At 40.6% G+C, this 18,285-nt stretch overlaps 1 protein-coding gene across 2 annotated transcripts in view; it reads left to right on the forward strand.

Annotated features, from left to right (window-relative positions):
• Atp8b1 (ATPase phospholipid transporting 8B1) overlaps nucleotides 1–18,285 on the forward strand; it is a 126,784-nt gene that overhangs the window by 51,393 nt on the left and 57,106 nt on the right. For both annotated transcript variants that reach the window (XM_063231563.1, XM_063231562.1), the window contains exon 2: nucleotides 10,466–10,667. In XM_063231563.1, the coding sequence (XP_063087633.1) occupies nucleotides 10,487–10,667 (181 nt within the window). In that variant the 5' untranslated portion in view covers nucleotides 10,466–10,486. The remainder of the gene's footprint in view (nucleotides 1–10,465; nucleotides 10,668–18,285) is intronic.

Genomic DNA, 18,285 nt, shown 5'->3' on the forward strand with positions numbered 1-18,285 from the left:
AATGAATTGATGGATCTGGAGAAGTCTTTTCTATCATGAGCAAAGGTTCTAGCTGAATTGTTCCTACAGTGGTGATAATAGTAATCTCTTAGTTTTTCATTAATGATCCCAGTCTTCTAGGTTTTTAAGCTTTGATTTGGGAGGACAGTGAAGAAATAAAATTCTTTTGTTGCTAGGAACTATAATTATGTTGCTTCAATAACAGTATAACGTTTAAAGATGTTAGATATGTTTTATTGCTATTGCTTCATAGAATTCTTTGTCTAATTATAACTGTCATCAAGCTTGTCAGATTTTACTTTCATGATCATTGGGAAAGTTCCAAGTAGGGCTCCCATGTATCTGGAGGAACGTGGGTTACAGAAGATTTTCTTTTCCCTGGTAGATGAGGGCTTTTTTGGGAATAACTTGGAAATAATAGTAACCACATTAGGTACCTTATTATACAATTGTTACTGCTGTGATTAATGGTGTGCATCCTAATCATTACAGCAAAGTGAATTACTGCTAACTTTAGCAGCTTGAAATAACTCACATGTACCATCTCACAGTTGACAGGTCAAGTGTCTGAGCATAGCTTAACTGGCTTGTCAGGGTTTCTCAGGATTGAAATTAAGCATCATCCCAGCCTTAGGTCTCATCCAAAGGCGGAACTGAGAAAGATCTGCTTGCACGTTCACATCTTTGCTGGCAACGTGTATTTCTTGAAGGTTGTCAGCCTAAGGGCCCCCATCAAAGCTTTCTGCCTGTTGCTGGATGTCCACTGTTTCTTGCCATTGAGTCTGTCATGGGCAGCCATGTCCCCAATGCCAGGAAGAGGAGGAGTCAGCTGGCAAGAAGGAGGTCATAGTTTTTGTAACCTAATTGTGGAAGGGACAGCCTATCATCTGTGCCATAGCATATTGGTTAGAAACTAGGGGCCGCTTCCAGCCCAGGCTTGCAGGAAGGTGATTTTAAGAGAGCACTATATTAATCAGCTTTTAGCACTGGGTGAGAATATCTAATATAAACAACTTTAAAGGACAAAAGGTGTGTTTTGGCTCTTGTTTTCAGACTTCTCTGTCTGTGTTCAGCTGGCAGAAGCTCCATGGTGGAAGAGCTTGTCTGTAAGAGAACAAGAGAGCGAGGAAGGGACCAGCACAAGCTGGTCTACATGTCTCCAGTAAACTCTCCTGCACTCAGCCCCTGTGTCCTAAGAGTGCTCTCGTGATCCAGTTCCTTTCTGGAAGCCCCATCTCTGACCTCAGGAGACTGTTGGGGAATGTTTTAGACCAGAACCTTTACAGTCATGAAATCTAAGAGGTGGGATCATTGGAGACCAGCTTGGATTCTGCCTGCCAGAGTTTTTTTCTATTGTGTATGAAATATATAATAAAAAATAGCATAGAATATATAGAAAAACAATGTATACACTTACATATCATGTTAAGTATTTACAGCCTTATGTTTAATAATAATAAAGTAAAATGAGAAAAAGGATATTTCAGAAATACTCTTTCTTATTGAGGACTTTAAAAGCTATAAAGAAATGATGAAGAATGAGCAAGAATGAATATTATAGATCTTCTCATCTTAGCTTTGGTCTCCCTGGACACAAATCAAGTTACACAACAAAGATGTCATTGACTAGGACTTGGGTCTTTTCAGTCTGTGTGCTCCCATTGCTATTATGAATGCATACAGATTACTTTGTTCTGTTAGTGGCAAAATGCAACTTTTTTTTTTTGTTCCTTCACTTAAGTTTACAAACCTTGTGAAAGCAACAAGAGCTTTGTTTTCCTTATTCTGACGTCAGTGATATCAAAGGGTTTATTTTATTGGTTTTTTTATATATTCTTTTTTTTGTCATTGGAATTGAACCCAGGCCTTCACACTGAGCTACATCCTCAACCTACCCTACCCCATTTTGTGTTTTATTTTGAGACAGGGGCCAATGAAGTTGCCAAATTGCCCAGGCTGGGCTCAGACTTGAGATTCTCTTGCCTCGGCTTCCCAGAGTGTGGGCATACAGGATCTTATTGTTGCAAAGGAAGAAAACTAATTCTCTCTGGCCTATGCTGCCCCTTTTTTCCCTTTATTTCAATGCCTCCTCTTCTGTAAAAGGAACAAGAGTCCACTCATCTAGTCACTTTATGGGTAATTATTAGGTAACTGAGTACTCATATGCAATGGGTATTAAAGGTTCAAGTTTAAAAATCCTGCCATTTACCAAACCCTTTATTCTGGAATTTATGACCAAGAGGACTGGATATTTCAGAGACCCAAATGGAGAATGAGGCACCACATTCTTTATAAATTGGAAAAATCCAAATAAAATTCAGTATCTAAATGACACTTCTTGCTTCCTACTATTCCTGTCCCTGCTATTTTTAGGCAGACCTGTAGGAAAGTGTGCAGTCTACTAACAGAGGGATGTTGAGAGGCAATAGTGGGGAAAAGAGGAAGGCTGGCTTTGCCAGCCTCTGACTACACAAAAATGGCAAAGTGGGGAAAGCTACGCACACCAAGTCCTGGCAATGTACTTCAGTTGTATAGAAACCTTTCTGTTACTGTAACAAAATACCTGAGACAGACTAACTTAGTAAGAGATTTATTTAGCTCACAGTTTTGGAGACTGAGAGTCTCTTAATGGTATGGTGCAGGTTTGAGAAACTTTTCTCTCAGCTTTATCACCTCATGGGAAATGGCATTACCAAGGACATATTGGGGACCCACATCTCAAACAGGAAGCCAGAGAGGAACTGGAGGGTGAGGGGCAGCAGGCTTGGATTTCATAACAACCATCTCTAGAGAACTAATCTGTCTCCTGAGAAATCCCTCAGTCCCTTGCCAGGACAGATCCTCACTGACCCAAAAACCTCCTGTCTGGCCTCACCTCTTACAAGTCCTAACCTACAGTCTATGGAGCCCTGGAGAACAAGCCACATGCAAACCACAACATCTGGCTACTAGTGACTCGGCAGGCCCTGACCACACCATGTATGAAGCCCTGTTTGTCAGGGAGGAGCTGGGGCCTGGGAAGAGCCTTCCTCCTTAGTAGATTAGAGTCTTTGTCTTGGAAGTGTTTTTCTCAAGAACAAGAAGTAGGGAATGGAAGTTAATACCTGCATGGTATGTACCATTTGTTAGACACTGCTAGGGGTTTTCATAGTCATTAGCTATCTAAATTAACCCTTATAGTATATGAAATATAAACATTCCTCCTCCTGCTGCTTTTTTTTTTTTTTTTTTTTTTGCCTTTGGGAAATGTATGCTTCCAAAATGTTAAAATGTACCTGAGTTTTAACTAGTGAAAAGGGGAGCCAAGATTTGAATGCAGCTAGGTTTGAGTGGCTCATGCCTTGAATCCTAGCACTCAGATAACTGAGGCAGGTGAATTGCTGCAAGTTTGAGGCCAGCCTAGGCTCCATAGGGAGTTTAAGGACAGCTTGGACTCTATAGCAAGTCCAAATCCCCTGGCCCAAAAATTAAAAAAACAAACAACAAATACCCAAAAAAGATTTGAATGCGGGTCAGTGTTCTTTCCCTACAATCATGCTGCCTCTCAATCCAAGCAGCAAATTCTGCTCTTTATCACTGGGTGTTACTTCTTGAGCTAGAGAACCAGCAGTACTTGGCTCAGAAACATTCTGACTGCTTGTCATTAAAGCCATGACCATACAGTCCTTCCCAGACACCCAGATCTCTTTCCTGATGGCCTGTTTTATGCCTAGTAATTGCAGACTGATCCCTATTTTCTATGCTTCCTATAGCTCATTTCTTGAAGTTGAATTTCACACATACCTACTCACATTCCAACCTTGGTATTGTTCTTTCTGTGGTAACCATGTGCACTGGGCTATAAATTCCAGCTATGTGAATAGAGCTGGAATGTACTTCAATGGTAGAGCACTTGTCTAGCATGCATGAGGCCCTGGGTTCAATCTCCAGCACCACAAAAAATAAAGAATGAAATGCTCTGTAACTGTTTTAATATTCAGTGTGATACTATCCAGACTGAGATTACCCTGAAGACTGGTACGCTTGGGAGAGAATGTAGGTGGATTTGATTTGAATTGAGTCCATTTGTATTACTAATTAGTATGTTTATTTACTTTTTTCAATGTAAAATTGCATATTTATTTGATTAAATCATATTTATTATAAAATTGAAATCAAACATGGCATCATTTTTTCAGAAGCACACAGTACATATGTTAAACATATATGTTTATACAGCAACTTGAAACCTTATACACGCACATGCATGCAACTGAAAACTTTAGCAGTTCCTTGTAGCTAAGCTGATTAAGGATAACTTCTAAAAACACTTGACCAAAAAATCCTTGAATTAAGAAATCAGTGATGAATTATTTTTAATGGTGGTAAATTTTTTGCCTATTTGTTGTGCTGAATAATTTTTACTTCCAATTCATACATGCATGATCAATGATAAAATGCCCTATGGAACTAGTGTGGTTACAAGGTGTACCACTACAGCATCCTTACAGGAAGGCTCAATGATTATATACCATAAGCATTTGGAATGGTGTCTTTTTCCAGTTACACAGCTTTGATCTACTCAAAGAAACACCTCCAATTCAATATGGCATCTCTTTTACTAAGGGGCATTTCCCCTCTACTATAGTGGCAGTTTATTTCACATCCCTAACGCACATATGATTTATCCAATTTGAGAGCATTTGAAGTTGACCTTTGTTTTGCTGCTGTCTCTTGCAGTCTTTCATTTTAGTCTGGGGACCAGCACACTTTTTCTGTAAAGGGCCAAAGAATAAAGATTTGAGCCTTTGAGGCCATATAGTTTATTATAAATACTGTATTTTGCTCTGTTACTATCATGCTAAAGCAGACAATACCTAGATGAGTAAGAGTATGTCCCATTAAAGATTTAAGAAAACATGCAGTAGACCACATACAGACGAGATTGCCCGCTCCATGACAGCACTATACCAAGTGCTGGAGTTATTTTTATAAACAAGAAAGGTGGGTCTTTACCTTCAGTACCTTCAATCCCTTATCAGAAAACTTGTTCTGTTTCATGTGCGTGTTAAAAATCTTGGGCAATAAGTAGTGATGGTTTTGAAGGAGTCAAAAATCCTAAAAAGCTCCAAATGGTAGGACTTCTGAACCTCTTTTTCCCCTCCTCATTGTCCTCAAGTGTTTATCCTTGATCCGATAAATGCTGGAATCTGTTACTCTGCAGTTGGTGTGAACTGTTGAGGATGTGGCAGAGCACTCTGGTAGCATCCAACTCTCCGAGTCCCAAGGAAAATACTGGAGGTTTATTTGCTTTTTCTCTGGTCTTTGAATGCCAACTGTGTGGTACTGGGGTTCACAGACTGTGTTCCTGTAGAGTTTGTGGCCTAGTGTGACAGGCACATAATAAGTAAGTAAAAGCAAGTGGGTATTTATGAGTTGTGTAAGCGCTAGGAAGCAGACAGAAATGTCAGTGGTCAGGAGGCCAGTGGCAGCAGAGGCAGGCAGATACCTGCTCAATGCCATCAGTGGAAGGGGACATTAAAGTTGAAACTGTAGAGCTGGAGGTGTAGCTCAGTACTAGATCACTTCCCTAGCATGTGTGCAGTTCTGGGTTCAATCCTGAGATGGAAAGAGGGGGTGGGGTGGGGGAAGAGACACCGACAGTCAGATATGTGGACAGACAGACAGACACAAAGAGACAGAAATAAAAATACAAAGATGCCTTGAGGTAGGAAAGACCAGTTTGCTTGAGAAACTGAGAGCAACGTATGGAGCTGAGGAGAAATGACATAGGAGGAAGTTGGAGGAGTATACAGGAAGGTTTTGAGGGAAAGTATATGAGTTTAGTCTAAAGTACCATCTGAAACAAAAGTATATTAGTCTCCTCACACTGCCATACAAAATACCATGGACCAGGTGGTTAAATAATAGAAGTTTGTTTTCCCATGGTTCTGGAGACTGGAAATTCTAGAACAAGATGCCAGCAGGGCTGGTTTCTGGTGAGGCCAGTTTCTTGGCCTACCTTAGGTAGCACATAGCTCCCTTAGTGCTGTGTTCTCATGTGGCCTTTTTTTCTACATGCGGGTGGGGGGAGAAAGAGATTTTTGGAGTCTCTTCTTCTTAGAAGGGCATTAGCCTCATTGGATTAGGGCCCTGCTTCGCTGGCCTTATTTAACCTTAAATGCCTCCTAAAAACAGTCATACTGCAGGGTTAGGATTTGAACATGTGGACCATGGGAAGCAGGCCACAGGTCAATCTATATCACATAAGAGAGTCGATGTGTTTAATCTGTCACACATATGAAGCAGGAGAACAGCACGGCTCTGGTGACTGTGGAAGCTGATTATGGCGGAGACTTCTTGCAGCATTTTTGGGAGAGAAATGATTGTCACTTGAGGTTAAATTGTTGGCCAGGATGATAAGGAGGAAAGGATGGATTGGAGGCATTCCTGGGGCAGACATGACTGGCCTTGCTGCATCTTCTACCTGTAGCCCTCAGTAACTTGGATGCCCCTTTGTGGCTCAGTTTTGAGGTGTGGTACTTTGTGCCTTGAAGGTGCTTAGTGGATGCTGAGTAAATGCATACCAGGCTGCAGCGTGCTGGAGCAGTCTCCTTACTGTCTAGAACCTGCTTTATGGATCTAGACAGACTCCTTATGTAATTTAGAGCTTCGAAGAAATTATTCTTCTTAGTTTTCCTTTGGTAGTCTAAAACAACACAGCTAAGTTATTGGCATGTATGTCTGTATTATACACACACATGTGCACACAACAGAACACACACACACACACACACACACACACACACACACACTCACACACACACACTGCTTACTACTTTGGCCTGCACAGACTTGCCTGGGTGTAGGGTGGTTGGCTATTCTAGGTCTTGCTTACTTTGGATCACATTCATGTGGGTTGTCGAGTCCTTTCTTTCATATTTCTCCATCCTTTCCTCAAGCCTTAAAGAACTGTGTATTGTCCTAATTTGGGAACTCTGCATCTGAACACTTGGCAGCGTGGTAGCAATGATGAAACTGGTTCTTTACCACATGTTAATATAGATACACTGTATGCCACTGAACTTCACCTTTAAAGATGGTTGTCATATAGGCTTTTACCTGCCTAGAACCTCTCCTAAAGAGTTTACAAGAATTGATTTTACTTCGTGTGATGGTATGAACAGCTACTTTGAAGAAAATGACACATTATGGTAGCCATTGCTGATTTCCTATCATCTTTTTGTGAAGTCCAGTAATGCTTTGATTCTTTTGTTTTGATTGATTTTATATCATTTTGTCCTGTTTGAATTCATTGTGTGTGAAGATGTGGATAACTATTTAGGGGAAAACAGGAGACACTGTGTGGTAGCCACTCTTGATTTCCTGTTGTCTTGTTTTGAAATCCTGTGTTGTTTGCATTGCTTTGTTCTGATCTATTTGTTCTGTTTTGCTTTGATATATTCTCTTTAAAATTTAAAAAAAGGTGGTTGTCATGGCTTGGGTATGTGTCTCAGAATTTATGTGTTCTAAATTTAACCTGAAGTCACATGCTAATGGTATTTGGAAGGTGGATAGTTTGAAAGTAATTAGAATTAAATGAGGTCCCAAGGGCCCTAGAAATCCATTAGTGGCTTTCTAAAAAGAGAGACCCAAGCTGCCATGGTTGCTCAGTCTCGCCATGCCCTCTGCATACTGTGATGTAGGAGAAAGGACCCTTACCAGCTGTCGGAGCAGCTGATACAGTGTTCTTAAACCTCCCAATCTCTAGCACTATGAGCTAAATAAACCTCTATGCTTCATTAATCTACTAATCTCAGGTACTCTGACATACACAGCAACGGAAAATAGTCTAAGCAATGGTTAAAAGGTAATATATTATTCCCTTTTTTTTCTACATTGAGCTTTCAGACTTTCAATGTTTTATACTCTGCCATAATAGAGATCTTAGACTGCCACTCACCAATTTTCACCTTAAGCTTGGTATCTGTGAAATGGGATAATAATGCAAATGTTTTGCCTTTAAGAGTTTGGAAACTTTTAAGTGAATATATTACATATAGATATTAGCTAAAGCATAACTGCCTCTACAGTATATTACCAAACAAAATAAGGCTAATTTGCATTAAATCTCAGGAAATAGTAATTTATAAATCTACAGAAAATCTGAAAAGAGGGAAAGTGTTTTACTGTATAGCTAAAATAAAATTAAAGTCAACTAAAAGTAGATGCATCTATTGGCCATTTGCATTTGCACCAAAAAAAAAAGGGGGAAGATGAATAGAATTATGCTCAGAGAACAAAAGCTTTTATGTCTCTGTTTAACCTACATACATTCATTAGGTATACCCATATTAAGGGAATAATCTAATATTTTTCTTGATGAGGGACAGATACATTTTAGAAGTAATTTTAGAGATGGAAAAACTTGACACAGACCACTACTTATATTTCCTAAGGCAAATAATACTTTTTGAATTATGAGAATAATAACTAACAACAATAATCACTAATGTTTATCAAAGACTCACTGTAGCTGTCAAGTGACCTGAGCATTTTGTGTGGATCATTTTAAAAGTATGCTCATCTGATGAAATTTTGTGTGAATAACTGGGACTATTCTCTACATGTTTATCTATAATTCACTTTCAGGTTAATACATTTGGACTTTTGCATCATCACTAAATACTTTATCATGCGTAATCTAAATTAGTGTATACTATCCTCTATAGGAGGACACACAGTTTCCTTATACAATTCACAAGTATTAGACACAGATTGCTTCTGGCTTTTACTGTTTTAACTAATCTCCTTATAAATACTTTAAAAATAATCTCCTTATAAATACTTTAAAATTTCCTAAATGTTCACTTGTGGATGCACAAATTATTTTGATGTCCAAGATGCTAAATTTAGTGTAAAAGCTACAATTGGCTAAAACAGTTTTACTCAGGGCAGTTACACTCAATTAAAATGTGTAATAAGCTATAACATTAAAATAGAGCGTAGTAATATAATTATTATAATTTAGATATATTAAGTTAAAACATTTCAAATTTTAAAACATATTATAGAAGATCTCTCCTTGGAATGCAGTTTTTGCTGCAATTTTTTTAAACAAGATAAAAATGACAGAATTTTTTTTTAAAACAAAACAACACTAGTGAACATATTTCATAGTGTTATTGTGAAAGTAGTTTTTCAGATTACAAGATTTAGGCATAAAAATGATCAAACAATCAGACAATGAAAACACAAACTGATCTTTCTGATGAGCTAACAGAGATTAGTGGTATAATTATCTGTTTGCATATTTACATGCACACACATATATATGTACACATTTGTGTGGATATAGTCTTTTCTCTTCTTTTTTCCTTTCCCATTCCAGGTATCCTTTCCTTTTGATTTCTGCAAATTTTTAATAATTATAGTGAAGTCATTGACATGCTGCAGTTTGGGTTTTCTTCTCTGTAGAGAACAACTGATAACTTCAGCAGGATGATGTGGGACGTATCAAGGGGCCACCATCCATGGTGATTTCACTGTGCAGTGAGGTGTGCCATTATCACTGTAGATGTGAGCTGCTGTTGGTAACAATACTGAATACATGGTAGTGTGGTGCTTATGTAAATAATGCCAGGCTATATGTCTCCACTCAAGTAATCTGCGGTATTTGTGTAAATATTTTCTTAATATAAATAGAACAAAGGACGTCCTTGTTACCTGTGTAAGGTCACTTTGTGCAGCAGTAGACACACAAATTCTGGGTAAGGAGACTAGGCAGTGGTAGTTAAGGAGTTGGGAAAAGGAGCATGTTCTCTAAAAGTCATCAGAAACGCTTGAGGCTTTATGGTTGTGTTTAAAATGTGTCATAGAATTGAGGGTATTAGTGTTAGCAGAATCCAGAACTTCTGAGGGAGTTCTCATCCATAGTAAGAAACTCAACACCCTGAATACTACATTGCTAGTAAATGTGGGTGCCCATTTTGTAAAACTTACCAAACAGTACCTACTCTTACTATCTGGACCATATTTCGTTATTTTTTTTCTATTTAATTTTAATATCGGTTATGACCCACTACATTTATTTCACTGGGTAGAAACCCACAATTTGCCTTAACTTTGTGTAATGTCTTTAAAAGGTAGGGAGTGTGGCTTGGGGTGTGGCTCAGTGGTACAGCAAGTGCTTAGCATGTGTGAGGCCCAGCTAGACATGCACATAGACACACACACACACACACACACACACACACACACATATATATATATTTATATATATATAATTACATAAGAATTTAATCAATAGTGAATATTTGAGTTTTTTTGCATATTAAGTTGAATTTTTGGGTCATCATTTAGAAATATTTACATGTTAGTGCGGTAGTGCTCTGTTAAAGGGTGTTGCAATAAGATGCGGGTGAGATTCAACCAAAAGCTGGGCAAGCATCAGCATTCTCTCTGATTTCCCTTTCTTTTCAACCAGGTAGTTCCATTTGCCAGCAGAATGAATACAGAAAGGGACTCAGAAACAACATTTGAGGAAGATTCTCAGCCAAACGATGAAGTGGTTCCCTACAGTGATGATGAAACCGAGGATGAACTTGAAGACCAAGAGCCTGCTGTTGAGCCAGAACAGAATCGCGTCAACAGAGAAGTGGAAGAAAACCGGGATACAATCAAAAAAGGTAACCGTCGGTGGGCCTGCTCCCTGGGAACTGTGCTCTTAGATAGCGTGTGCATTGTGCTGACATGTGCCCAGGGTGACTGCTCCATTTCATGTGGTCTAAGAGGGTATCTTCTTCCTCTGACTGACTCCCATACTCAAGGTCCTCAGCATCACAGGACTGGGAGACCATAGCTGACAAGTTCTGTAGAGAAAATAGAACATCTTAGGTACTACGTATATTTTTAAAATTGAGTTGTATAGGAAAAGATTATCTTGTTATTATACATAGCAATTTATAAAAGTATACACATCAATCTTTGGATGTAAATCATTTGTATTACTAAATTGTTGGCACAAATTACATAAATAATTACATGTGTGTATAAAACTAATTGGTGCCGTTATTAGGAAATTATACCTGTGTGTTTATATATGCATGTGCACATGCCCACATATGGAATTATAATTATATATATATATAATTATAATTATAAATGGCCAATGGTAATTCCTTGGTGGTGCTCAAATAAGGTGAACAACTGGTTAATAAATCAACCAGTAGATGCCACTTTTTGGAATTTGTCTTTTGTTTGTCCACCAGTCCTTGGAGTGCCACTCAGTGAAGCAGATTCTTAAAAGCATCTCAGTAGTGTGGGCCTTTTGGGGAGTGATGTTGGGCTGTTCCCCAGAGTTTTAGAGGACTGGGACCAGGACATAGCTTTGTACTTCTTGGCACCTTTGGCTTCTTCCCTTTCTAGCTCTTTGGCAGTTTAGTGGACTTGGAGTTTCCATACCTTCTGTTCAGTCATTTGTGAATCTGAAATGGCCTTGGCTCACAGGCAGGAATTTTTTAATGGGTCTCCACTTGCCACTAGCAGCCTGTCCTGTAGAGCCTGTGCTTCTTAACCACATCCTACAAGCTTCAGAGTCAGGGTCTAGATCAGGGGGCTTTTCATCTGTAGGGTAAGACAGAAAACATCTTAGACTCCATGGGCCATATGGTCCCAGGTGTAATGATTCAGCTCTGCCCATATCATGTGAAAGTGGCCACAGTCAATAGGTCACCTACAGCAGTGGAGCGTGTCTTACTTTGATTCACCACTGTTTTTCCCTTGTGGCTTTTCTGCTTCCTGCTGGCTCTCTGCCCTGGCAAATGTGTCTTTCTCTGTGACTCTACTGAAGAAGCTGAGCTTTTTCTGCGGTTTACACCCCAGATTTCAGGCTGAAATTCTTTCCTGCATAGTTCCTTGATTCAGTGGAGAGCTTCTGTTTGCCTTTCACAGAAATCTCCATGCAGCACTGCCTGCAGCTTCATCACGGTCACCTCTGGTTTCATATGCCTTCCTCAAAGTCTCTGTGTCCACTGTTTGACCTAGGCAAATTTTCTACAAGCCCCTGTTTTTCTCCAGCCCCTCTCAACTCCCTGGATTCCCCTCTGGACTTGCTGCCTGGTTAAAACTGGGCTTCTTTTGGAGCAGTTTTAATCTGAACAAAAACAGGCAGGCCATGAAACCTCACTTCTATAAGGACTTTTCTTCTTGTTCTTGTGATGAGGGTGCTCTGCTGCTCCTGTGTGGGGACAGTCTCAGGGTAAGGGAGCCTAGACATCCCAGAGGGACTCCTAATGCAGGCTACAAAACCTGGGTGGCCCTTGACTCATGTGGATTGTGTGTCCCCTGCATTCCATATCAAATAGATAGACAAATTAGTCCTGAGTGTAGATTTCAGGGTATAATTTTAATCTGTTAAGTATTGACAGTATGAGCTTCCAGCAGCAAAGCAGAAGATACTAAAATGATGACCAGTGAGTGAAATTAAAATACAGTCACCATCAGGAACAGGAGGTGGCCTCTGCCCAGTGTGGGCCTCTGGTGACATTGGCAGACTGCATTTAAAAATGAGTAGCCTGGCAAGTTAGCAAGAGAATTCTAGCTGATTGCCCAGAGGGTGGAAAAAGCATGCTTCTTCCTCATTCCTTCTCCCATGGCACTTGTGATTCTGCTATCACAATCTCAGAATCTTGCAGTACATAGATAGCTGGTGAGTTGGCAGAGAATTGGCTCCATGGAGGGGAGGGGTGAACTTTGCAGTTGGTGCCTCACAATCACAGGTCAAGACCTGTGGTTCAGGAAGCTCGAAGAGCCTGGGGTTGGGTGCCTGCAGCACCGTCAGAGAAGCACGCTGTGGGTAGAAACCTTCACCTCTGTTTTTTTCCAACTCACCTTGTGCATTCTGGTAGTCACTCAGTTCACAGATCGTCTTTGTGGTAGATTCCTATTTTATAATACAGGCACTGAGAGTAGTGGGCTTAATATCAGTTCTTCATAGCCTTTACCCAGGGAGGTTTGTAGTCCTCGGGGATATTAATGGTTCTCATTTTTTAAAACTCCTGTCAAGTAACTTGGCCTGTGACTCATAATAAAAATTGTCCTAACCCTTCTGTCTGCCCTTCCTAGCACACAGGGAACATTCAGTAAATGCCAGATCTCTTTGCTCCCATTTCACACATGTGCATGAGCAAGGAGGGAAAGAGAGGTACTCTCTCTCTCTCAGGCATTATCCCAGTTAAGGTTGGTGTCACTCGGGCCTTTCCTTTTTTAACTATGTGTCTTTCTTGACACTGAGCATCACCAATAATTTCTTTCGAAGTATTTGGGACACCATTAGTCACCCTGTGCAGTATCATCCCCTGAGTAAAACCAGGACCTGGGCCCATTCCAGTGTGAGCAAACTCCTTTTTTTTAGTGACATCATTGTTGGATTCTTGCATAGAAAGCTGGTTTTCTTTTTTTAAAGAAAGAACATGTGGTAGCCAGCTGAGCTTTCATGTTAAACAAGCATTTTGAGAGACCCATTGAAATGGCTCTTCTATTGAAGGATCTTTATTGTGTATTGTGAGAATCCAGCAAAGGTACAAATTTGCAGTTAGAATGTGTGTGAAGATAAGCCCACAGCCTTCACTAAAATAACTTTACTCTTGGTTACCTTGAGCAAGGATTTATTCAAACCAGCAGAAATGTTTTCCATGCTTGTGGATAATAAGCATGTTGTCTAATAAGCATATAAGAATGCTAATTCTTTCCTATTGTCATGCTGTGAAATCCAGTAATGCTTTTATTCTTTATTTAGAGTGGTTTTAGTCTGTTTTGTATTATTTAATTTCAATATACATGAAGGTATGGACAGCTATTTTGGAAGAGAACAACAGAAATTACGGTAGACATTATAAATTTTCCTATTGTCTAGTTTTGAAGGCCTATAATGCTTTCATTATTGTGTTTTGATCAGTTTTATACTATTTTGTTTTGAATGAATTCATTGTGTAAAGATATAGACAACCATTTAGAAGAAAACAAGAGATATTATGGTAGCCACTGTTGATCTCTTCTTGTCTTGCTTTGAAATCCTGTGTCAGTTACATTATTTTCTTCTGATCTGCCTTGTTCTGTTTTGTTTTACCCTCTTTAAGATAAAAAACTTTTTAAAATTTAAGAGAAATAAAAAAAGAATGCTAATTCTGCCAAATCATCCAGGACACAGATTAGGCCCTCAAATCAGAAGCCTGGAATTCTCTGGAAAGCTTTTATTAGAATAAAAGGATCTAAGAAGTTTTAGCTTTAAGAAAATGGACCTTAATCAGCCAGAGAGTCTCAAAATTCTTTAACTGTGAGATAAATCGTTTTTGGCTTACTATTCCATGAACCCTGTCCCCAGACCAGCTCCTGGGTAATTCTGCACCAACAGGAACTACTCAGAGATAAAGTCCTAGGGAAGAAGTAAGCTTCCTGGGTTGGTGCAGACTAACTCACCCTTCTGAGCATAGGGGGATGGATGAGGACAGTCTCCAGGAGTCTCACTGCAAAGGTGTGTTATCTGCTAACTCTGTCATCTTCCCATTCCTGCGGGTTTACGCATACATGTCCCATGGAACCTTGTCACTGGAATATCCTGTCTCCTGTTCTTACAGCCAGGCTTCTGGGACCCTGTTCTCCACCATCCTCCAACTCCAATGGCTTCTTACCCACTGTGGGCTGCCGGGTCAGCTCACAGATAATGCTTTTCTGAAGGTCACTATGAAGCCTGGGAGTATAGTTCAGTGCTAGAGCGCTTGTCTAGCATGCATGAGGCCCTGACTTTGATCCTCAGTATGAGGGGGAAAATATTAATATAGATATCTCTATCTATCTAGGTATCTATCTATATAGATATCCCCAAGACCTCAGGTGCCAAATCTGTTGAGCTTCTTTCTTCCACTGGTTTTTTTTTTTTTTTTTTTTTTTGTGGTACCGGGGATCGAACTCACGGCCTCACACTTGACAGGCAGGCGCTTATGCCGCTGAGCTAAATCCCTGACCCACTGTGTCTTCTGAAGTGTCCAAGCTTTCTAACAGAGCCTCCCTCTGGAACCATCATCTTCTTCATTCTATCTCTCCTTGCTGGCTGCTCCCCACCACCACCCTTGTGCATTCCTGTTTCAAATCATACTCTCTTCCTGCCTACAGACTCTACCGTGACCAGCTCACCTTTCCCAACATGCTCTGCCAAGGACAGGGCCTGTGTGCCTATGCAAGGCTCAGAGCCTGATGCCTAAGTGGCAGGACTAGGCGTGAGACCTGCCATCACCACTTTCTAGCTGTGTAACCCTAAGGAAGGAATTCCTTTCTGTTTCTCAATATTCCCACTGTAAATAGGCTTAATATTAGGAATTTCCTTGTAAGGAAGTTGTAAGGATTCAGTTAGAAAAGTGAAGTACTTACCTGCTCTGGGTTTATACCAAGCCCTGTTTCACTCCCCTTGAGCCTCTTATCACAGTGTAACTTAAAGGTTGAGGGACTATTGTAGATTGTCCATCATCATCATCTCTTGAGACTGTGAGACTAAGGTTGAACCTGTCTTATTCTGGGATAGTTTTTGAACTTCAGGCTGTGTGTGGTGTGTTTCAGACTCAAGATATCCATGAACACATTGAGTGTCTCACCCCGGGTCTGAGTAGGGAACAAACAGGTCTAAGGGAAGCAGAATTCTTAGATGTGAGGCCCCAGAGTGAGTCCTGAGCAAATGTGAGATGAAATTAGCTCCCAGAAGCCTCCACATTGAGGCAGCAACCAGTACTGAAACATAAAGACAGGCTCAAAAGAGCTGAGGTTTGGGAAACCATGAGGCCACGCCTCATAGGGCTGGACACCATCCTCAAGGCCTTAGGGCACAACAGGGCCAGCATCTAGAGAGGCTGAAGCAGAGGCCTTATGGTCTTCTCTGACCTGGTTGTGGTGTCCTGCAGCATCCTCTCTGCTCTGTTCTCTTGGTTCCAAGTAAGTCAGTAGGGTCAGCCTCGAGTGAGGGCAGGGAAACCAGAAAGACACCACTTCTTGGTTAGGGAGTAATTAATAAAGTTACTTAGCAGGGGAGCAGAGGAGATGGGAGGCCCTGAGGCAGCTGCCTATGGAACATCCATTCTGCCTGAGCAGATGGTGGGCCCCCGTTGCAATGGGTAACGGTGGTGAGGAGCTTTGCTGACAAGGAGAGGGCTGTTGTTGTGAACCTGATGAGTTTCAAAATTCCTTAGGATGTCTACTGTCGCGTGACCCGCAGTCAGAAATCTAAGGTGAAGTGGCTAGAAAAGAATAGTGTCCCCTTGTGTTTGGGGACTAAAAGCATCTTAAATTCCTAACCATAAGGTCACAGCACTGAGCTTCAGACTGCAGTCCTTAGAGCAATCAGTTGGGTTTTGTTTTTACTCGCCTGTATAAATGACCTGTTTTCAGGGAGAATGAGTAATACACAACAATGAGGCTCATCTCACTATACTGGTACCTGCACTAGCATATTTTGATTATTTTTTCCCCATTACCCTCCTGTCTCTTTCCTGCCTCTGCCCCCAACTCCCTTTCCTATCTCCAAAAACCTGTGTTCTAGTTCCCATTCTTTTCATGAGAATACTCACTTGCTTCACTACCCTTCCATAAGCATCCATGGATATCATTTTCACACACACACACACACACACACACACACACACACACACACATGCACGTGACACACACACACACACACACACACACACACCCAGAGCTCAGTTTGTCTCCCTTCTATGCTTGTGATATCCTGCAACTTTGGAATTGGGATTCTTTTGACATAGGTTTCAGTGTCACTCATCTTTCTTTTTAAAAATATACCACGAATAAGATTGAATGAGGAACATTTAGTGGGCACTACTGAAGTGTGCACCCCTGGACAGCTGTCAGGCTGGGGGTTGCCTCTATCTGGCCAAGAGAAAGGTCCCAAAGGTTTGTTCTCAATTGACTGAATTTGTTCTCAAAAATACAAAGCTATATTTCTTTAAAAGTCTTGGGCTGGGGATATAGATCAGTGGCACAGTACCTGCCTGGAAAGTGTGAGGCCCTGAGTTCCATTACTGGTACCAAAAAAAGTCTTTTCAAATTCTGAATTTGGTTCAGAATTCTGTTCAGCGGCAACTTGGCCATTGGTCAGCACTATTTAAAATGCAATGTTTAATAGATAAGGTTTCAAGATGATACCATGGGATGGATCCAGCAGATAGGTTCCAGGCTCTTACAGTGAGCAAGCATGTATCCAATGGTAAAGGAACAGTGACTGCATTTATTGAAGATCACATGAGGATGTGCTTAGGGCAGGTTTGAACAGAAAAGTGATGCTGGCATGACACGAAGGTACAAAGCATAGCACACAGATAAATCAGGCTTTTGGATTTTGAAGGACTTGCATCACGGCCTGGGTACTTTTCATTGTGTCTCTAGGTAAGATTGACAGGAATGATTGCCAGGTACTGGGTCAGTCATCCCAGGGGCTTTCAAGGTGCATATGTGTGCCAAAATCCACTCTGATGAAATTACACGTATGAGATGCAACCCACACTTATGAACCTTCAATAAGATTAAAGTGGGGGAAATGTCACTGAACAAACACACATGTGAACTGGAACTCCTGGGGTCTTTGTTATTTATTTTTTTCCCCTCTCAGGGCAAAAGAAGGATTGGCCCTGTGATGTTGCCCACACTCAAGTGGGTGGAGGGGAGTGGCTTTCCAGCCCTCCTTGTGCTGCCTATACAAAAGCTAGCACACAAGTGCATCAGGAGGTAGAGAGGACATTTTCCTCTCTCATGGCAGAACTGCTGCAGGCCGCCTGTGGCGTCAGTGAAACCACTGCAATTGTGTACTTGGTGAATGTGACTTCTCCATAAAGAATCTGAAATTAAAGATGTTAGTTTCTATAGCACATAGGAATTAATTTTTATTTGGAACCAAAAACACAGATAAAGCTGGCCCGATGAACATGGAGATCTTAGGAAATCCATAAAATGTGCCAAGGAGCTATTCCACTAAATTAGATGCATTTGCAGTTTTGGATGCATTTCACATGTGAAAATTTCATTGTAGCTACTTATTTTCCTTCTGTGATCAGCCATAAACTGCATTCTGTCAATTCAGCTTTAGGGACACCGCAGTAACCTGTGACTTGTAAAATGGGAGGGGTAATTGATTAGAAATAAGAAGATGAGGGTAGTGATGAGACTTAGTATCTCATTTTGTAGAACTTACTTTTGATTAATGTAATTTATGCCAACTTTGAGTGAGATGCTCTTGCTCACAGAGAC

This window comes from Cavia porcellus, unplaced genomic scaffold (assembly GCF_034190915.1).
Source record: "Cavia porcellus strain 051 isolate PalLab524CR breed Dunkin Hartley unplaced genomic scaffold, mCavPor4.1 scaffold_20, whole genome shotgun sequence".
Taxonomy (NCBI): domain Eukaryota; kingdom Metazoa; phylum Chordata; class Mammalia; order Rodentia; family Caviidae; genus Cavia; species Cavia porcellus.